Source organism: Astyanax mexicanus, chromosome 1, assembly GCF_023375975.1.
Source record: "Astyanax mexicanus isolate ESR-SI-001 chromosome 1, AstMex3_surface, whole genome shotgun sequence".
Classification (NCBI taxonomy): Eukaryota; Metazoa; Chordata; class Actinopteri; order Characiformes; family Acestrorhamphidae; genus Astyanax; species Astyanax mexicanus.
In genome coordinates this window covers 42,818,540-42,841,232 of record NC_064408.1, presented here as the reverse complement: position 1 = coordinate 42,841,232, position 22,693 = coordinate 42,818,540, and the positions used below count along the sequence as shown (strand labels likewise).

Genomic DNA, 22,693 nt, shown 5'->3' with positions numbered 1-22,693 from the left:
CTAGGGTGTCGCCTTTGGTGGCTCCATTCGAAGGCGACGGCGGTCGTCTGTATTTCGGCATCTTTCAGAGCTCGGAGAGTAAACCGGGGGAAACGGCGGCGGAGATCCGACAAAACAGCGCGGGGTTCGGCTCTCTCGGATGGTTAGACCCGCAGACACGGCTGGGATGAGGCGGTGTGCTGAGAATCTGAAGCAGCTCGGTGTTTAGTTTGGAAGAAAAGAGTAAAGTCGGGTTTTTGAGGGAGCCATTTTGTCCCGACTGTGTGGGAGAGAGTGAGAGAAAGAAAGAAAGAAAGAGTGGGGGGCAAAAAGGGGGAAATCTGCTCCAGAGAGAGGAACTGCCATCCTCCCGAAAACCCACAGCGAAAGGACGGAGCTCTAAACAGTAGTCTAGCCTGCCGGGAAGAGTCGGGTTTACACAGGGCCCGGGTTTAGTTAACTAGCTGTGCTCCAGATACCAGCCAGCCAGCGTAGCTTAGCCTAGCTCACAGCTCTTTAGCTCTGCTAGCCTGGAGACAACACACATATTTACCCCATCAGAAACTTAGCCGAGCTAGCTTTTAGCCTTTAAGCGTTAACGTTAACTTTTTAAAATAAAACAATAAAGGCAAATAATGGCGAAGAAGACGTACGACTTGCTGTTTAAGCTTCTCTTGATCGGAGACTCTGGGGTGGGAAAGACCTGCGTGCTGTTCCGCTTCTCAGACGACGCCTTCAACACCACCTTCATCTCCACCATAGGTGAGATCACCCGCTAATTTCTCAGTTTTTTTTTTTACAGTTTATTTTCCCTCTTCAGTTAGTTAACCTAACGCTACACTCGGGGACAGAAGCTGGTCTGAGGCGAGGTGTGGTGGAGCTGTGTGACTGACAGGCTGCCCTTGTTGGGCGGGGGGAAAATATCATTGAGGCCCGGTGTTCTGTCGAATTGTGCTACCTTGTCAAACCGTGCTACCATAGTGTATATTTAACTATAAAAATACGAAGCATGTTCCCAGTAGATGTGGCTAGTATATTTGGATGGCATAAATCACTGTATTATGGTAAAGTTATGGCAATGAGAGGTCATTACAAACTGCTTTTGTATTTTTTTTTTTCAAATAATAGTTATTGTATTTATTATTATTAATTTATATTCACACTTTTGTGCAATGACAGTGAGTCCAGGGTGTTTAATGCACAAAAAAGTAAAAACAAATTTATTATAAAAAAAAACGAGAAATAATAAAACAAATTGTAGGTTAGCGCATGCGCAGTGACTTTAGGAAGCCTGTAGCGATTGGTAGCATAACTCGACAGAACACCGGTTTCTAGCTAACGCTACAAGTTTGGAGGTTAGCTGCAAATCTAAGCTAACTAGCTAACGCTAGGTAGCTTTTCGCCTTTTTCGATAAACTGAGTTAAAATTAATTAGCTTTTACAGGGTTACTTTGGAACAGTAAGAGCTAAGTAACTGTGCTTTTTTACTTTCTCGAGAAACAGATAGATAAGCTTCTTGGTTGCTAGCTAGCGTAGCTAACCTAGCTCGCTAGTTAGCTAACTGAACAGTTTTGAATATCTTGCTAATGCTAGCTAGTTAGCTGGCTTGTGGTGTTGTCCTAGTGAGCCCCCAGAAGTTCAGTTCTTCACATTTTAGCTAAACTAGCTAACCAACTAGACGAAGAGAGGAGTTAGGTTAGCCGTTAGCTAGCTATAAATGTATATAGCTATAAACCCCCCTCACCCCACCCACATAATATAATAATGTAATAGCTAGCTAGCTTAATTAACTACTAAATGGCCATTGCAGCTGCACCACTGAGAAGCTATTCCTACCTAATTGCTAGCCAGCTGTCTAGTCTTGTCTAAGTGAACACAGGCCCTGTCAAGGGAGTGTTTAGTATCCCTGCCCTGGAAGGCTAGAGCAGTGGTCTGAAACCCTGCCCTTGGTACGTATTTCAGTATTCATCCAAAGCTATCTATCTCTCTTTGTCTAAACTCCTTACCATAAGTGTTCACTTAGTAAAATGCGTGTTCAGATAATACAAAAAAAATATAGGTTTAACAATAGCCAAACCTGTTTCCTCATTTAGATGTACATCTTGAGATTGTTAAGTGAAGGGTTAGTTGTAGTGTTGAGTGGGCCACAGAGATAGAAGGAGTAAACAGTGCTTTGTTTCAGTGATACTAGAGTTGGACGACATGGCACAAATCTAAATCATGATATACAGTTCTGGAAAAAAAAATCCTAGACCACTTAAAAATAAGAGGTTTCTTTGATTTTACAGAATTAAAAAACCTCTAGTTATAATCAAGAGGAAGATAGATGATCACAAGCCATCAAACCAAGCTGAACTGCTTGAATTTTTACACCAGGAGTGCCATAAAGTTATCCAAAAGCAGTGTGTAAGACTGGTGGAGGGGAACATGCCAAGATGTGTGAAAACTGTGATAAAAAACTAGGGTTATTCCACCGAATATTGATTTCTGGACTCTTAAAACTTTATGAATATGAACGTGTTTTCTTTGCATTATTTGAGGTCTGACAGCTCTGCATTTTTATTGGTATTTAAGCCATTTCTTATTCTCTGCAAATAAATGCTCTAAATGAAAATATTTTTATTTGGAATTTGGGAGAAATGTTGTCCGTAGTTTTAGAATAAAACAACAATGTTCATTTTACATATAGCCTACCTATAAATAGCAAAATCAAAGAAACTGATTCAGAAAGGAAGTGGCCTCTTAATTTTTTCCAGAGTTGTAAATGATTTCTATTAAAATGAACAATATAAAAGCCCTCACCCTTTATCACACACTGATAGAGCTGGGTGAAAATATGTCATCACAATATTCAAACAAATTATTTAGTTTTCTCAGTCTATCATATAAAAAAAAGCGTCAGCAGTGGCAGATTCTACTATTCTGCGGTTCAAATGCTCTTTCATGTAAAGTACAGTTATTCTTATTTTATATTTGCTGCACATCATTCAGGATATGTACACCCTCTGTAATAAAATGCACAGTTAGGTTGGTATTCTTTAGGTACTGAGGATATGCTCAATGCTTATTTTTGAAATAATAATTCAGCGCACATTTTTCAAGTATGCATTGATGTCAGATTACTTTACAAAACTTAAGTTACCTGATGTTTTCTTTGTGCTGATCTTACAAACCTAACATCTTGTCTTGTTTTTTTTCTGCTACACTAAGGGGACTTTTCAATAGGAATTTTAAATGCGGGAAGGTTGTTTTTAACTGCTCTTTAAAAAGCAAGGTGAATCACCTAGCAAATTATGTACGTTGTTAACAGATAGATTTGTTCTGCATTTCTTAGCACAACATTACCTTGATATCATCTGATGCTGTGATGTATGAATCTATGTGGCTAATACCTAAAAGGGAAATTTCACTGAATTTGAATAATTTACATTTGGTTTAGTTGTAAAAATATTGTTTACTGTTGAGAATCTTACAGATTCAAATTTCTTTATAATGGTTCTAATTAAATTAAGCATATTCATGATTACAACACAAATATAGTCATTTTTATATTTTAATTTACAATTCAGATCCACTGCTGAATCTTTTAAGGTTTATATGGGATTTTGGCTAAACTGAATAAGTGAACCACACAAGTAAACTACACATTGAATTTACTACAAACTTTCAGCTCAAACCTTTAACTCAGGGCTCTGACTGTGAACAGTGCTGACAACTTTCTCTAGAATGAAGCCTTTTACACCAAAACAGTTTTAGTTGGTTTGTTAGAAAGGCCATTTAATTAAGCAGGTAATCACTGAAATCACTTTTAATGAAGTGAATTTGTGCAGTGAGAGTCCGATTATAGATTGTGACACATGCATGCTTGATAACTGTTCCCAACTCCTTCTGCCTTTAATTACTGTCACCAGTATGTTTTCAGAAGGGAAGTCTGTTTCTTTTTCCCCTTGCTTTGGGAGCTAGTCAGCATGCTAGTGCATTGGCCTCAGAAGTCTGGGTCATGTTTTTGTATTTGAGTTTATGTTTTCAGGGATTTAGACTTGGCTGATTGGAGAGAGGTGTGTTGTGCTCTCAGGTTGGTTCTGTTTTTACAGAGACAGAGTTTAGAGTGTAAAGCCGGTAATAGTGTGTATGGGGTGTTGTAGTTGAGCCACCTACGTTGCGAGAAGGGGAGCTGTGTGACAGAAAAGGTCACAAGTTGGGTGTCATTCAAGGACAAGGCTGCTTATATGGATTTTAGTAGGACAGAGCTATCGACCCATCCGTGCGCCGCCTTCAAATGCTCTTGTTCATTGAAATTGTAGAAAATGGTGTTGAGAGAACTTTAGAATATCTTAAATTTAGATTTAGGTCTGGTACTTGGCATGTGAATACTTGGGGCGTATTCACATTTTTAGTTTGTTGGCCTTAGTCTGAATCACTTACAGACTTTGTGGACAGATTCAACTGGACAAAAAAATGCAGTTGTAAAAATGTCTGTAGTAAACCACTCCAAGTATGTCAAAGTACAAGGGTTACAGAAATCTAAAGTGAAACCCTACAATGGTCGCTCAAGGCAATAAGTTCCAGTATGCTTTTAGTTCGACATTACCCTTGGCAATGCTGTTGTGGCTGCACAAATGGATGTATGACATATATCTCAAAACATTATCCAGTGGTACTTATAATGTTTTGGCATTCATAATACACAGTATGTATCGCATCTAGGCCTGTATAATTACATGTGTGATTTGAGTTCATTTGTGTTTTATAGCATATACATATATGATCAGTAAAGAGAATCTGCAAGTGCCTTTGTGTCCAGAGTTAAAAAAAATAATTGTTACTTTAATCTATTTGTTGTTACTTAATTTTTTTTATAAAGGTCTTTTTAATATTTAGTGCCGTTTTTTCAGAACACAGAGTCCCAGGGTGGTTGTATTTTATTTGTTTTATTTACTTAGGATATAATTTGTTTTCTATTGGAAGCCCAATGTCTGTTCTTAATAATAAAAAAGTTAGTTTCACTGTAAAATGGTGTAATAGTATTATAAAGCTAGTATTTTATTACTGTAGCACATTGTCCTCCTTTGGGGAGCCCAGAAGCAAGAAAAAGCATTTTCTATAGTAGTGCTTTAAAATGACAATATTATCGTTTATCGCAATAATATCTGGGACAATATATTGTCCTGAAAATGTTGTTCTCGTGACAGGCCTAATCGCAGCTGCACCTAATTGTGCCATATTTTTGTTAAAAAAAGTACATTAAAATCCTGTCTTCCACATATGTGTTTTTTATTACATTAGGTATTGATAAATTTATATAAATTTTATTTAAATGAAATATAAATCGAATTTAATCAGGATTCACAGCACTACTATTTGATGTCTGAAGGCACACATTGAAAAACATATGGTTGAAAAAGAATCAGATGGGACTGAAATTCACAAATAATTTTTAATTGTAATATTTAAATGTGTATGCTTTGGTATGGCCTTACAGTTTTGAATACTGCCTCATGTATTTTCTGTGTATAGTACATCGCAATTGTCAATCATAGAGGTCCAAGTACTGTGTGTCAGTGTGGAGTCGGGAGAGCAGAAATGACGGTGAGGTTTGATGGATGGATATTGATTGCGGTACTGTGGGATTTATTTAGTCAGCTAAATAAGATATGAACATTCTTCTCTACATGAAGTTTGCTGCAGAGATGGACCTCAGAAATACAGTGTAGTAATTTTTTGCCATCACTTAGCTAAACGATTTGTAACCATGTTCTTTAGTGTGCAGTGTCGCAGTGTTGCTTTAGAGGGTGGTAAGTTTGAGCTGTAGGTTGTTGGTGTTAATTAGTACTAACAGAAGACTCACTCATCTGGTGCCTTGATCGTAATAGTGTGTGTTCTATGTTGGTTAGTAGAAACTACAATAGTGAAACACAAACAGTGATTCATTTTAGTCACAACCAGAGTTTTGGTATTTCCAGCAGCAATTGTAAACACACAGGTTGGTTTAGGGGTTGCCCAGGCGATGATGCATGTGGTTTGTGCGGTGATGCGTCATTGAAACGATGAGGAGAAACCATGTCATTTTTTTATTTAAACAAAGAATGAGAGTGATATGGCTATGTATGTTGTTTCTGATAAATTACGAATCACACACATTTGAGTGTATTATGCAATGGTCAGTAATTCTAAAATCATACGTTATCCTGCAACACTGAGTTATTAACTGCTTTATGAAAATAGAAAAAGTTTATATATTTTTCAGGAACTGTTTAATTGTTAGATCTGATATGTAGAAATAGATGAGAAAGGATCTATATAAGCAGATACTTGTGGAATTGGTATAGGCAAATATTTTATCAATAAATCCTTAATGAACACTACCAATTTAAGAAAGAACATAGTCACCTGTCATTTAAATGAAGAGAGCGGATCAAGGTTTAAATAGAGTTAACAGTCCTGATACACTCTGATGACAAGCGTACCACATGGGTATCATGTTGCCATGTATCCTATTCAATATTTTCTTACACCTCTGCTGAAGACCACCCTAACATTTTACTCTGTCATCTGCTCTTCCTTTCTGACCCACAGCCTGCTTTTGTTTTCTTTTCCCCTCTATCCATTTATCTTAAGTTCTCTCTGGTGTGATCTCTTTCTCTTTCTGGTCGATGGAGTTCTTAAACCATTTCTTGCATATGGCTGATGCAGCTGCGATGGCTCAGCATCCTAAAATACCCACCGGAAACTCCCCTTATCCCTGAGCACAGAACAGGATCGTGTTACACACTCATATAAACATACAGAGGCTCCTACGTTTAAAAAGAGCCCAGCTAATGCCTGTTATATCTAACCTTATAGCAGAGGACACACTCTTTCTCCATGTCATAAAAAATGTTTCCAAAGTTTCCTAAGAGTTTACAATCTATGATGCTTCTCCTCCCACCTGGTATCTGTCAGATAGGGACTGTCCAGTAGTGTTCGTGGTTAAACTGAGAAACCTGCTGAAATTCAATGAAAATGAAGCCAAAATCTTCCTCCATTTTGGCGATTCAGAGACCAGAGTCTGCGCAGAAGAGACCAGAGGAGGGAGAAAGGCTGTGGAGAGACCGCCTACTCATTTAAATAACCCCGCCCCTGAGGGCTGCCTCGCGGTCACAGACTGCAGAGCGGGGCGGAGCGGAGCTGACGGTCTGTTATTGGTCCCGCCCATAAGCAGCCCTTTTACCATAACCACACCTTTTTTGAATAGAGCTGAATAACGTTTTAAAAACCGAATTCTGTGGGGATATAAAAATTTGACAATATAAGCAGAGGTTACACTAGCTGTTACATTTAAATAATGGAGGTAGAATTACAGTATATTAGAAAAAAACGTGATTGAAAGTTTTCTGTTTTGCCATTGAAACCTATGGGGATGGGTGGAGTTACACAGCTTTCTGCAGCCGAACAGCAGGGGGCGCCCGACCTGAGGTGGCTTCACTTTTAAGAGACGATGCTCTGTCCAGCTATATACAGTCTATGGTGAATACCAACTACTGATGATCCGACAACCCGAGTGACAGACTCTGAATGGGGGCACGTTAACCATATAAAATAAATGTAGTATTGCATTTTTTGCAGTGCTTCTATAATGTTCTGCATTGTCTCTCAAGGTCTTTGTTAGCTTAGTACAGTGAAAATCGGCAGAGCTAAGTGATGGACTCGCAAGAGGGGAATCTGATTAATTGTGTTTACAGTTATTACTCTGCTTATTCTTCTATTACTCTGTTATTACTTCTACACATTTCTCAAATATGTAATAATTGTAGAATTGGCTAAATTATAGATTGATTGCACATTTCAGAAGAAAATCATCTGGTAGATTTGGATTGTGATACACAATCAAATTATACTTCTGTTTGTATTCTATACTGCTCTCTGGCTGCGCACTAAGAATGAGAAATACAAATAAAGTTAGGTACTACATGAGCAAAAATGGTTATGTAGTGATATTTGCTAAATATATTGGTGGAAACCTTTCTTTCGGAATCTTTTTTTTATTCCTTTGCAGTAATCTGCTCCAAACAACAGAGCATCTGTGATCTATGTTTTCTGTGCATAAGGTGGACTGGGCAGCTTTCATCAATGGGCTTAATTTCTATTAATTGAGAAAACCCTCTTTACTGAACAGTGGGTCAGGAGCTGAACATTTTTAAATGAATGTAAACTTAGTATAGTACTTAAATCTGCTTTTTTTCCTCCAGTTTTAAGGGGTTATTGATTAAGGTGAACTGGAGTTGTGATAAAGTGTTAAACAGTTAACACTTAACAGTAATGACAACAGTTTTGCGATGGACTGGTCTGCTGTGTTTATGGCTCCACCTGTATGTCCCAGTTCAGTACTCTTGTTGACTTGACATGGGTCACTTGGCAATGGAAATAATAATATGAGGGGTCACTGATTTGTTCAGTATACAGTACTGCACTGCTCAGTGGAAAAGTGTGCCGAGTTCAACCTGGTCATGTTTTATTGGGTGAAGCTCGAGTATATGGACTGAGATTGTTGAGGGTTTGTTTTTGTGGTATGAGAAACAGGCTTATTTGGGTTTAAAGGGTGCTACAGAGTGAATGTTTAAGGGATGAGGCTATGGGTAGAAAGAAGGAGCGTGTGTGTGTGCGTATGCGTTGTACTCTCTGCGCTGTTGGCCTTTTCTAACTTCTCTGGTTACATCCTCAGCACATTCTGCTGCACATGATGGAAATAATCACACATGCACACTCTTGCTTATGGGATAAATGAATGTGCAACTCAGATCACAGAGATTAAACACTTACATATAAACCAAAACACAGTCACTTTTTTAAGGTATGTTTGTGTGTCTAGGGTTTTAACATATTTTTAATCCTTTAATTTCACAAAAATCATCAGTGTGCCTTTAATCCAGTGCGTCTTGTGTTTGAATTTTACCAGTCAAGTTGTAAGGAGCAGTAAAGCCACCCCGCCAAATTGTAGTAGTGTTATTCAGGAGTTTCAGTTTAGTTCTCCAGCACCGGGACTGGAGGAGCATTAGCATTAGTCGCTAACCACTATTTCCCCGTTCAGAGGGGAGTATTATGAGCCTGTAGCCTGCTGCTAACCCCAGCTAGCAATGCTGAGGTAGCATTAGCATTACTTGCTAACCGCTCGCGCTATTTCCTAGTTCAGAGGGGAGTATTGTCGGCCTGTAGGCTGCTCCTAACCCCAGCTAGCACTGCTGGAGCAGTAAGCCATTAATGCTAAAGCCTTAGTGCTAGAGAAATTTGGGAATCTAAGCTTACTGTAAATAAACGAAAGCACTTTACTCACCCAAATAAACAGATTTCAGGAGAGGAATCTGTGTAGATTTACATCCAGCACTTGGTTTGAAGCAGCAGATAGTTGGCAAACTATCATTGCTATAAGGCTAACTGATGCCAATCAGACTTCTTTAAAATCCAAATTAATGCTCTCCAGCTACCTCTTGCTAATGTAAGCGCTCGCCTACTTTGTTGCACTCGTTGCTGATGCACAGACATAGAGCTTCTCTAGTCCCTACAGAAAAGTAGCTCCAATAATTTAGCCCATAGACTTGTGAAGCAGATTAATTTGAGCCTATTGGCACCATTCCTAAATCCAAGCAAGGGCTAGAAGGATATAAAGCATTGAGGTGAGGAACAGTGTTCTTCAGAATGGTATGGTGGTGCTTCATACTGTATTCACAGCATTGTGGTAAAATCAAGATAAAAGATATCCCTGGACAGTAGGGAAAGTTACATCCAACAAAAGCATGATAAAACTTTTCAATATTCCTGATTTCAGAAGAAACTGAGTGAACAGAAGGGTTGTTTTTTAATTGTACAAAATTTGTAGTGGTTAATGGATCCACATCTTCTCCACACTATTTTCATTTAAATATATCATATATATATATTCCATATAAAGTCATATATTGTGATATTTGCCTAAAAATATTTTAGAGCCTATTGTACAACATACACGGCAGAGGGGCCTCTCGTTTCATGTTGTAAGAAGACACATCTGCTGCTTTCTCTGGCTTTTGAGTGTGAGGCACCATTCACACCTGCCACTAACATGTATCCTGTGTGATTCGATCACAAATGATTGCCAGAACGCATAGCTATTAATGTCTGGCTTGTGACCACACATTGTTTCTGATAGAGGAGGAGTCTTCCACTTTTCTGTTCTCAGCCCAGATCAAGAGGAGGACACCTTTTTTCGTATGTTCACCAGCTGCAATTATTGCCCTTATCCATGCTGGTGATGGACAGTGTGGTCTTATGGTTATCATGTGTGTTACTGTACAGTTTTTGACTTGGTTAAAGCTTTGCAGTCAGGTGGCTCGTCAAGACACATTGAGGTTCACACTGCAGTACTAATGTGTACATGTGTGCCAAACCGCCTCTGAATGTGGTTTGCTTGTTACTTTGTTGAAGCCAGGTTTAAGAAAGGTAATTGTAGAACGTTTCAGAGAAATTGCATTGCCTGAATGTGTATTGGTTCTGCAGCTAAGGTAGATTCCACTTCTAGATATTTTTTAGGCTGTTGCTGTGGTTTTCCAGGTAGTTTCTATGGTGTTTCTATGGTGTTGATGGCTGATTGACATTGGCTAATGATGTTGGTAGGAGAATGCTTGGTGGTTGCTGTGTTTTCCTAGGTGGCTGCTATTGTGTTGCTAGGTGGTTGCTATGGTTTTCCAGGTGATTGCTGTGGTATCGCATGCTGCGTGTTTCTAGTGTATTTATCTATTTGAAGGGAGACTTTAAATTTTAGCACATTTTTTTAGATTTTTTTTAACATTATGGTATTTCTTTTGTTCTAGTAGCAAAATATATTATATTTTGTCTGGTAAGGTAGATTTTAAAAATGTGATTGTAGAATGGAGATATTCCCTACAAGTAGATGACAAATATTAATGTTTTGAGCTCAGTGTTGCACTAAATATGTTTGCTGAGGGGGGATTTGAATCTTATTTTTTAAGTCAATGTGTTACGTTTTAATAGCAAACAATTTTATTGAACAATATTCGAGATGGAACAATCAGGGGTTTCCAGGGCTGATTTTGATTGCCGATTATAAAATCTTAGGCAGGGTGAAGGCCACGTAGACGCCAGGCAAACTTGCTACAGCTCCATCAAATTACGACCTCCTCTAAGCAAACATTGGGAATCTAAGCTGACTAAATAAACAGAAGTGCTTTACTCAACAATTTTCATCAGAGATATATGTGTCAATAGTTTATAATAGTTTTATAACCCATGCAGCTGTGCTCCAGCTCCAGAGTTTCATCTAGAGGTTGGAGAAGAAATTGCAGCTTCCTGTAAACAAGCAGCTCCAATAGTGAAGCCAAAAGCTAAAAATAGTGAAGCTAAAAAAAAATTATTCGATACTGATACATAGCTGATTGATATTTCCATCTCTAGAAAATATTTGAACATATTTGAAATAGTTTCTCAGGTGAGGTAAATTTGAAGTTTCATTGTTTAAAAGCTTTTGTTTTTTCTAGTCCGAGTAATAATGTTAACTAATTTAATTTAGTTAATGACGTTAATTATATATTTTTCTGCAGTTATGCTCTCTATTTGGAATGTCTGTTTTAGTGGGCGGAGCCTGGATGGATTGGTTCCTGCAGTCATAAAACAGCCAGTGTTTGCTTTTACTGTGTGCACGATAACATAATGAGGCTTCATTGCCAGAAGGATGCATCACATGATGCCCTTGCACAGAAACACTTCAGGGAAGGTTTAGTAGTTGACGTCTTCGGAGTTCAGTCAAACACCTCATTTCACCCTCATTTTGAAAGCAAAGCTGGAGCCACAGAAACACGGATGTTGTCTTTTCTGAGCTTAGAAACGTCACGCTGCAGTTCTATCATCAGATAAGAACCTGCTGTCATTTCTGCATGCAAATTGAGGAGGAAATGCAGCCAATCATCCGAAACGCTCAAAGAAAGCTATGAAATCAATCTACTGCGCATTTTTCCGTACACACCAAGCAGGCAGCTTTCCTGCTGGACGTTATCACGCAGTACAAGCTTTGCTGACGGACACGGTTTATCCATCCCAGAGTGCATTAGGAGGTGTTTTTGGTGGAATTCTCTTTTGAGGCAGCTCGTATTTCAGCAGTTGCTTGATTTTTGATCTCTCTTTCTCGCTCTCTCTGTCTCTCCCCCAACACGTCTTTCACATCTTTTTCTAACCCTTAGGTTTTTTGCTGTCATGTCCGTGCGCACCTTCAGAAAACCCATCTCTCAAGGTTTTGAAGTGCGTTACAGCAATCGCTCGGCAACAGATCAAAAGCAGTTTACACTCAGATGTAGCAAAGACATGTTTGGTTCTTCAGTTGCACTGGGCCAATGCTAAATGTCCAAATGTTTGTGGACACCCTTTCTAATGAATTCACATTGCTACTTTACACTGGAGCAGTGTAACTGTGTTCTATGAGATGTCTGTGCTTCATTCATTACTTTTAGAATGAGTTAGGGATAAGGTGGGGTGGTAATCATCAAAAATTCTGATCTCTGTAACGCACTTGTTGCTCAAAGCAATTCCTTAAATCCTCATAGCAGTTTCCTGGAGAGTAGAGACAGTTATTTAATAAGTAGACGTCCCAAAACGTTTTTGTTTGTGAAAGTCTAAAACCTTTCTATGAGGAGATGTTAGAGACATTAAGATGTTTTGTTTTCTTCACCACCACTGTGTAAAACAGTGTGTTTAATGTTCAGCCCAATTTATACTTCTGTGTCAAACCTACGTCGGAGCCTGACTGTATCCAGCGAGAGTGCGCTACGCAGCAGAGCATGTTTATACTTCTGTGTGCGCATATCAGCGGCTTTGTGTCACTCTGCAGTTTAAACCACGAAGGCAGGAATGTGTGGGAGGGGACGTGAAGCCCGGCAGCTGTCCGTCACGCATAGTTACGTTTCCAGTGTTCTGTATAGTTAAACAGAAAAACACTCCTTGCTGACCTCTTTGTGAGCATGGTCAAACATCTTTAATTAGAGTTATTAAAACTGCTTGAAAGAACTGCAAACATTTCTTTTCTACTGTTCATAGAAGGAAAAAACTTAGTGTTAGTGTTAAGTTAGTTGATAAAGAAGTAGTTTATTGTGGTGATCTATCCGCCTTTTCCTGTTCAGTTATGGTATTTTGAACCCTGTCCATTTTTTTATACTATTATATTCACCAGCATTGAGGTTGTAAACTCTTGCATAATCTTTATAAAAATGCATTGACCATCAGAATAGGATATTCTGGTTGAGCCATGGCTATAAGCTGTGCTCTTTGCAGTGATGGAGGTTCATTCAGTACCCTTGGGATGAGTTGGAGTGGCAGAACTGAGCTTCCAGCATTAGTACTGGACTGACTGGATTAGTACTCTCTGATGCTTTAATTACTAAATACAAACAAATCCAAGTGTCTTAAAATCTGTGGAGAACAAAATAATTTGCCGCACGCGCTTTCCTTATGACTGATGCTAAATCCTTATAGTGGGGTAACTCTGTTAGTAACTCAGTTACTTTTTTGGAGAAGTAACTAGTAAACATAACTAATGACTCTTTCAAAGTAACGTTCCCAACACTGGTTGACAATGAGCAAGTTTCCCGACGCACAACGAGCAGGCTTATTCTATTTGCGTGAATAACATGAAATGTTTAAAATTAATACAGACATGTAGAAAAAAAAACAAAGACAAGCTGTAACCTAGATATAAATAATAATATACTAATAATAATAGAATAATAATAGAAGAATAATAAATAATATAATACTAATAATTGTAGCAGTAGGGTACATCCCTGACTCCGTACAATCCCTGCTAAAGCTTTAGGTGAAGGAGACCTAAAGAAGGTCAGTGCATGTTTCTGGAAAACAAAAAAGTGGGCGTGGCATATTGGGTCATAAATGACGATGGACCATGATATCGTCCATCGCCACAACCCTAGTCTGGAGTTCAGGCATCGATAAGCAGCGCTAGTGTCAAAATTTTTAGTGTTTTCAGGATAATTTAGTTTTCCTTGGAAGTGCAATATACACTTTTACCAATTTAGTTCAGACGGGTCCATATCACCTCTATTACCTTAATATTTACACTGATACAGAGATTTACGCACCTTCTGTTTGGAGCTTTATATAATATGATGGTTTTATATATAAATAAAAAACATACAGTTTGACATGGTATGTCATGACATTACAAGGTAGCACAAAATTACAGAACCACGTTTATTACTTTTATATTGAAGCAGCATCAGCAGATCGTCACTGCAAAACATAGCTGTTGCAAAAACACTATTGTGCTTTGTTGGTATGTCTGCTGGAATGCTAATGTCTATTATAGACATTTTTAAAAGTAGTATTGTGTAATTTATTTTTCTTAGAAACATTTAGGCTGTTTAAGATATACATCAGTAGGCCTGTCACGATAATTAGATTATCAACTTATTGTATAATAAATGGATATGAATTCAATAATATTTAATAATCGTGATGGCTGTTGTGTTTATCTGTATGTTTGTTCACATATATATTGTTTAATGCTTTGTTGTGCTGTTGTCTTAAAATAATAATAATATTGTTAATCGTAATAATTGCTGGGACGATATATTGCCCACAATAATTGATATTGTGACAGGCCTATACAATAATGAAATAAATAAACCAATCAGCAGCATTCTGATTAATCCTTTGTTTAATTTCGGTTATTAATTTTGGTTTATTTCAGTGCGCTTCAATTAGAAACTGTCACTGTTTTTGTATAGATTACACTGCGCGTGTTGATCAGTTTTTTAGTCGTTCCTCCAGTAACAGTATATTTCCTGCATCAAGTTTTCCTGGTCTATTTGAGCTTTGTTGGTGCTTTTCCACTTGAGTAAATGCTTTTTTTTTATACATCCTCCTTTCATTTTCTCGTTCAGTGCTTTCATAGTCTCGCTGTTGCTCTCTGACCCCCCTACCCTTTCTGAATAATGTTGCTGTGTGTGTGTTTGTGTCTGTGAGCTGCTAAATCTTCAGCAGTAGACAGATTGAGATGGGCCTCTTCATGCCCATGCCAGTGAGTGCCAGTCTGTGCCACATGCTCTGCCAGGCAGTTTCCATACTGCCTGTCGGCAGGGGCCCATCCGAGGCAAACTGCGCCACACACTTCAGTTTACTGCGTACACTTCTGACAGCCGAGCGACAAACAAGTAAACAGCCTTTTGTACGGGCGTTCAGCATATCAATGACTGAATTATTATTCGCTGGTTAAAGAACTGAAGAGAATTAATTTATTTGACCTCACTTTTTTGCCATTCGTGATTTAAAACTGATGTCTGTGTTTTGTTTAAAAAATGCATGCAAGCATAAATAAATCAGACATGTTGTCTTGGATTTACCTTTGTGTGTTTACATTATTGCAATAGGTTGATAAAATCGTTTGGATTTGAAAGAATCTGAAAAAATCGAATCGTGTGACCCCAAGAATCGATTCTGAATCGATGTGTGTGATTCCCAAAGATTCACAGCCCTATGCTCAAGTGATTTTAAAGTTTGTTGTAAATTCTGAGCTCCTTATTTTGCTCTTGGTGCCTCATCCTTAACTTCAGTTTCTCTTTTTTTTCTCTCCTAGGAATCGATTTTAAGATTAAAACAGTTGAATTGCAAGGAAAGAAGATAAAACTACAGATATGGTAAGTATAGACTGTTTGTCCTCACCTATAAGGGCATTGTTTTTAAGTAGGATATTTACAGGAATGTCAAGAGAGAAAAAATAAGGAAAAAGTTTTCTTGTGTTTGTTGCTTAGTAATTTTAATGATTGTTTATTTGTTTGATTGCATAGGGACACAGCAGGACAGGAGAGGTTCCACACCATCACCACCTCCTACTACAGAGGAGCCATGGGCATCATGCTTGTGTACGACATCAGCAACGCCAAGAGCTTCGAGAACATCAGCAAGTGGCTCCGGAACATTGACGAGGTTAGTCTCTCGCAAAGATATCATTTACACACTGTTGGATTTATAGTACTCTTGTCCCTTGCCAATATTGAGATCATTTTTCTTTTTAGGGGTTTTAGGGCCTTTTGTGCTGAAAGTCAAAACTGGCTCAAACATATATATATATATATGTATTTTAGCTTATTCCAAAAAGCATCAGTTGTTCAAGCTGCTTTTGTCACTGTTTATTTCTCTCCAGAATTGTAGACAATTGATACTTCCTGAATTAAGCTTTCCAAAATGTTTATTTAGGTTTCTGCCAGTTGTCATTAAAAGCTTATGTTGGCTTCATATTGCATTATGAATAGTGCCCTTTGTTTCTTGATAGAATAAAACATGATGTTGCCCCTACACTTATTATTACAATAATGTATTACAATGTGTCAAAGACCTCATGACCAGGGTTCCCATGTATCCTGGAAAACCTGCAATTTCAACAGCTTAATTTCCAACGACACTTTTAAGCCTTAAATAAAAAAAAAAGTAATGATACATTTGCATTTAGTGATACAGTAAGTGTGGAATAGACCTTTTTCACGGTCACTAAACTTTAAAACTTTAGACCCGTAGCCTCCTGCATCTCCGCTGTTTACTACTGCACAGAGCTCTGTGTGTGAGCCTGCTGCAGCTGCTTTCAGACGGTGGACGGGTTTTTACAAAGCTGTATGATCCTCGCATCTCTGAATGGACAAAATAAAATAATAACCCTTGCTGTGGATCATTCTGGAGGACAAAAGAAAAAACTGTATTTCTAAGAATCGTGTACACGAGGACACCTGCAAAAAAGGCCTTTGCACTGAAATAGTTTTGAGTATACAGTTTTCTTTTCCTTTGTAATGTTGAAGCAGCATTATGGAATAGTTAGCATTTCTTTCTTTCTTTCTTTCTTTCTTTCTTTCTCTATAGTCGAAATTAGTGTAACTCATATAAAGGGCAAGCATTACACATGCCTTTTTGGACAAGCTGAGAAATATAAAAACTGCCACTGCGTAGCTTGAGATATCAGATTAAAAATGTGCTTTTAACACAACAAAGGGATATAAACTGAGAAAATAACGAGTGACCTGTTTTCAATAAGAACATTACTTTACTTACTTTGCTTCATGTATTTCTACATTGAACTGCTGACAGTCCTCACTGATAATAATCCAAACAAATGCATTATGAATGAATTGAGTTTAGCATTTTTAAGCACTATTTTAATTTTACTGTAATTTTAAACTGAACCAGAAATTGCTTAATGCTACTACTTACTACTTACTACTTATGCTTCCGCATTACCACCGAAGTGTGAAAAAGGTCTACAGTACACACATTAACCATTTGTACAGTTGTTGTAGTTATGGCACATGTCCTGGAAAAGAGTGGGAACCCTGATGAGACATTGTACAGTCAAAGTAACATTTCATTTCTTTTTCTCACTGATGTGAGAAAATACCAAAATAGCCCATTCTTTCCAGGTTATGAAACATTTTAGCAGACAAGAATGCAAACAGACAGAACAATGCCATACATATAGGCCATGCAAACAAAGTACAAATTATACAGTAACCCCTTTTGTTCAGGATATGCTAACTGTCTACAGCAGCTAAAAGAAAACCTTGTTTAAACTGCAGAACTTTAATGTTATATTATACTTTGTTTTGTGGCCCCTTTTATTCTTAACATTTTAATAGATATTGGGATAGAGCCTTCTTCGGTCTGGAGTTGGTGTTCCTTCAGTCCCTACTTTAGCACATTTTCTGAAAGCTGAGTCCAGAACAGTGTAGCAACCTTCATTTAAACTGTCGACAACATTTAGTTTCAACCTTTTCTTTATTAGATTAGTGTTGTGTCTTGAGATCTTGATGATGTAAAGGTTCTTTATACACACACACATGCATCTACTGTGAGACTGAGGGAGCATTTTTTGGTTTGTATGACGTCTGTATTTGTATGCTCTTTATGTACAGTTTACAAAGATGTCAGTGTTATGATGGGCTGTACTGTGTGTGTGTGATCTACAGCATGCCAATGAGGATGTGGAGAGAATGCTGCTAGGCAACAAGTGTGATATGGAGGACAAACGGATCGTACCAAAGGCTAAGGGAGAACAGGTGAGGTTCTGTGTGTAGTGTGCATGCAAGTGTGTAAGACGGGGAGGTTGAGTGTTGCGCTGTTGTAAGGATCTATTTGAAGGGTGTTTATATCTAGGTTTTGCCTGTTGTGCAATACAGATCACTTTATACCAGACCCCCCCCCCCCCCCCTTTCCAAATGTCTGTGTGTTTTCTTCTTTACTTGCACATAAACATGTCCTCAAGTTTGATGTTTTGAAATGTGTTATGCCACACCCCCCAAACACACACATACACAGAAGTGAGAACACCTAAAATGATATTTGATTGGTTGTCTTTCTTGGCTTTTCTTCAGATTGCCAGAGAACACGGAATTCGCTTCTTTGAGACAAGTGCAAAAGCCAACATCAACATTGAGAAGGCGTTCCTTACGTTAGCAGAAGACATCCTCAGAAAGGTATGAGCTTGTGTGCACACTTCATTCAGAAATCTGGGGACACCACTTAGCTTTTTCCTCAGTGATTGGCCACACAGCTTAAAAATCGTCGGGTTGGAAAGACCCCCTGGGCCTTTATTATGACTCTGATCTGAACACAGAGCACAATTGAGCAGTTTTGTGAGTGATGTTGAGTGACTGTTTGTCTTTCCATCTTGCAAGCTCAAAGCTGTGTGGCCAGTCACTGTCTTCTCTTTTGGGGAGGACCGCTCATTAACTCAGTAAGCCGTGAACCCACAGAGGATGTGTGACTTATTTCTCTTCTAAGGGTTTCTTTACTTTAATACATTAAATATTTGTTATATCACAATCATATACACAAGAACACCTGCAAAAATACTTTACACAGAATACCAAAGTGCTTACTTTTGGCAGGTTTAGCTTCAGTGATGCGCTTTTGTATGGTAATGAACTTGTCTCCCACAGTATGAAGAACAAGTTTGACCTACATCATTTTGAGTTTATAGTTTTCTCTTCCTGATTAATGTTGAAGCAGCATTATGGGAGAATTAGCATTTCTTTCTCTAAGGCTCCCTCTACAGTGGTGAAATGTTATTTAGATAAAGGACAAGCATTACACATGCATTTCTGGACAAGCTGAGAGCTATAGAACTGCCACTATGCAAAATGATATATCAGATTGAAAATGATCTTTAAACCCCTGATCGATTTGACAGTTGCTGACAATGCTGATATTGCAACAAAGTGACAAACAGTGGGCTTTGGCATAAATCCCAAGTTAAGTTATGTTACTGGCATGTTTTAATGGTAATAAATTAGTTTGCACAATTCACATTTATTTAGCTCCATATCCTATATCCATGTTAATAATACATTTTATTTTTATATTATTATTATTATGTTAATTTATTGTTTTGTTTTTTTAGAAGAATGGAAACAATTCTTCAACCTCCAGTTATCGTTTAGATATAAACAGGGAGTTTTTGCTACTGTGCTGTTAAGTGCAGTGTAAGATGAATACGTTCTGCTCTGGTCTGTATTGTGTTACAGCTTTAAATTCCACATTAACCATGAGCAATTAAAATTGACACTAAATTCCAAACGTCTTCCAGCTCCCTAGTGCACTGTTTTTAGGAAGTCCTGAGACTATGGTTTCTACACCCAAATATTAGGCTCATTGTTTAGGTACAGAAGCCCCTATTTTTAAGCTACTAATCTTAGTCTAGACTCAACATGAAACTAAGCAATAGAATGTGTGTAAGCTGTAGAACCAATTAATAGCATGGGGGGAAAAAGTGACTCAGGTTAAAACAATCTAGATCACAGTAAGTGGGAAAAATCAGATTTGTGCCACTTCAAGCTAATAATGTAAACATGGCCTAAGGCTTTTGCACAAGTATTTGTACCCCTCTAATTTTTTTGTGTTTTTTTTCCAGACACCTGTAAAAGAGCCCAACAGTGAAAACGTCGACATTAGCACCGGAGGCGGAGTCACAGGATGGAAGACCAAGTGTTGCAGTTGAACAGTGTCTCTCCTTTTTCTCTCCTTCTCTCTCTTATCTCTCTCTCTCTGTCTCTCTCTCTCTCTCTCTTTCTCTCTCACACACACACACACATTCACACTCACTCACACAGACACTCACAACCCGCACGCACACATACACGGCCCATACATATAAAAAATGTCTTGTTCTCTTTCTCACACTCTCATTTTCTTCCTTCTTTGTGTCTAACTCTTCTCATCCACTTCTTCAATCTCTTTCTCTCTCTCTCCCCTTTTCTCATTTCCTCCCTTTTTCTCCCTCTCTAACTCAACTCTTGTTCTTCCACTCACATCTGCTTGCTGACAATATAATTTTTATTTCTGACGGCAAAAAAAAAAGAAATGTATAGATAAAAAAGAGAAATCATGTCATGTTTCTTGTCATTTATTTTAAAGGTTTAAAATAAGAGGAAAAGAGGGAAAGAAAACCTCTTCACCACTACATTTTTAAAAAAAGATTGAAAAAAAAGATGAATTCTGAATGAAGGGGGGTTGGAAAGGACCCGCTGGACCTTTTTTATGACTCTGATCCATCAGTGTGAAGGTGAAACTAGCTGACTAATCCAAACAGGCATGAACATTTGAGGCCATTTTTTTGTTGTTTTTTTTGTTTTTGTACAGTTTCTGGGTTGGTGGTTGGGATATTTTGTGTGTAGCTCTGTGGTTAGTGTGTACAGAGCTTTTTGTCTAACTGGGGTTCTTTTTCTTTTTTTTAAGGGGTCTTTTTTGTTTGTTTTTTTCGTCCGGTGCCTTAATGTGGAGCCAAAAGGCTTAAACTCCTGTTCTCCCTGAACCCCCAACACCTAACACAAGTGCACACACATACACATGTGCGCACACACTCCCAAATATCACCTCATTAACTATTCCACCTGCCCGCCCCCTCCATGTGAACTCACTGAGGAACTCCTAAACTCGCCAGGACAGACGTTTGAACCGAAGAGAATGGCATCTGTTTTTTTTATTTTTTTTTTCTTCTTTTTGTCATGATTTGTTTCACATTTTGTGATGTTTTTTAGTTGTTGTTTATTTTGCCACACCTTTCCCAGTCTCTCTCTCTATCTCGCTCTCATTATCTTTTTTTTCCTCTCTCTCCTGATCCTGCATGCCATTTTTCTTTTGGTTTGGAGACTTTTGTGTGCAGCATGAATGGCTGCACTGCTCATGCTCAGTTCTGGGGGGGTGGGGTTGAAGTTCTCTTTGGAAATTCAAACAGTTTTGCAGATCCATTAAAAATAAGCTTGTATAAGTTACATGTTTGTTTCTTCATTCTGGGCAAGTGGAAGCAGTTCGCTTATGTATTTTGATGATTTTTGAGCCGTTTTACACCTTGCATACACATGCGATTCGAGCCATCAGTTTACTTTACTTGCAAATGAACAAATGAGAAGCCCAGTGTTAAACACAGCCCACGCTGTACTGGGAGAAGGAAGTTGGAAGCTCTGATTTCATGTAGTTACACTGGGGACACAATGCAAAAGCCAAAATGTATTGATGAAAAATCTTGGCATGAAGTGCATGTCAATGCAAGGGGTAAAAAAAAAATGTGTGTGTGACTGAGTGTGAGTAATAGCTCTAGGTTCTTCCTTTGGATTGTAGAAAATCCAAATAAAAGAAAACGCTAAGGACATTTCAGTTAAGCCCTATCCAGACAGGATAAGTTTCTCAGGAGGTCCTGGGGTAATTTTCTCTTTTATTCTCTTTTAGATGTCCACTGAGAACATCAGGCTGAATTGACTACTGTTTTTCGACAGTTCTAGTCCTGTCCAGAGGCTCATCTCTGAGTTTCGTCAACTAACGTTTAATATAATAGCTATTTGTCCACTGCTACGCACCGTAATTACACTTACACTTGTGTTTCCATGATGATCCACGTAAACACAACAGTGAGTGGAAATGGAGGAGCTACTGAACGTGATTTCTCATGACCGAGAAAGCCAAAAAACTCACTGGTCAATCTGTTTTTCAGTTTTATCACAGAGTAGAAATGTGAAATATTTTTCACAAGCCTCCCCCTGAGAAACTAATTCCGTCCGAATAGGACTTTAGACAGTATACACCGCTGCACTTATCTTCCTAGATGAGAAATCCTGCTTTGTACAATCTTCTTCTTTGTTACAAAATATAAAGAAATATAGCCCAGTGTACAGCACAGATATTCCCATGCTGATTTTGGATGATGTTTTACATTTTACAATCTAGATTTGCAGTTAGCAGAACATCACTTTAGAATACAAACTTTCTCTCTCCTCTGGATGCAGGTGCATGTTGCGAGTCATCACACTCAAAATGGTACATAGAGTAGTTACAGAATCATTCCTAATTCCTAAACTTCTCGATAGCAAATAATAAATTCCTAGTAGATACTGGAAAATTAATAGTAGTTACTGAATGTTCATAAACTACTCAATAATTTATGGGCCATTTCACCAAATGGGTGCCATTTGCTTGTAACTTGTCTTCCAAATTAAACATATTTATGTCTTTTCAACTCTGAATCTAATAACATATTTAACTGTTCAAAATATTTACTGGTCAAACTCAGCTTTTCTTAATTTTTTTTAAAGGTTTCTAATTTGAAAATTAGAATTAGAATGGTTACAAAACTCATGTGACATTTAAAAATCATGTTTAAAAGCAAGTTCACAAATTCCTTTAATTTCCTCACGAAAGTCTTTAT

At 38.0% G+C, this 22,693-nt stretch overlaps 1 protein-coding gene across 1 annotated transcript; it reads left to right on the top strand.

The window, feature by feature from the left end:
* rab10 (RAB10, member RAS oncogene family) lies at window positions 1-21,266 on the top strand. Its single transcript, XM_007260459.4, has 6 exons — window positions 1-741; window positions 15,590-15,650; window positions 15,801-15,939; window positions 17,964-18,053; window positions 18,369-18,470; window positions 19,907-21,266. The coding sequence occupies exons 1-6, from the start codon at window positions 615-617 to the stop codon at window positions 19,991-19,993; spliced, it is 606 nt and encodes a 201-aa protein (XP_007260521.1). The 5' UTR covers window positions 1-614; the 3' UTR covers window positions 19,994-21,266.
* Window positions 21,267-22,693: the final 1,427 nt, after the last annotated feature.

Excerpts from the sequence above, each read along its gene's own strand:
- rab10 (XM_007260459.4), top strand. The coding sequence starts at position 615 with ATGGCGAAGAAGACGTACGACTTGCTGTTTAAGCTTCTCTTGATCGGA. Across the intron at positions 15,940-17,963 it reads GGCTCCGGAACATTGACGAG|CATGCCAATGAGGATGTGGA; the intron begins GTTAGTCTCTCG and ends TGTGATCTACAG. Across the intron at positions 18,471-19,906 it reads CAGAAGACATCCTCAGAAAG|ACACCTGTAAAAGAGCCCAA; the intron begins GTATGAGCTTGT and ends TTTTTTTTCCAG.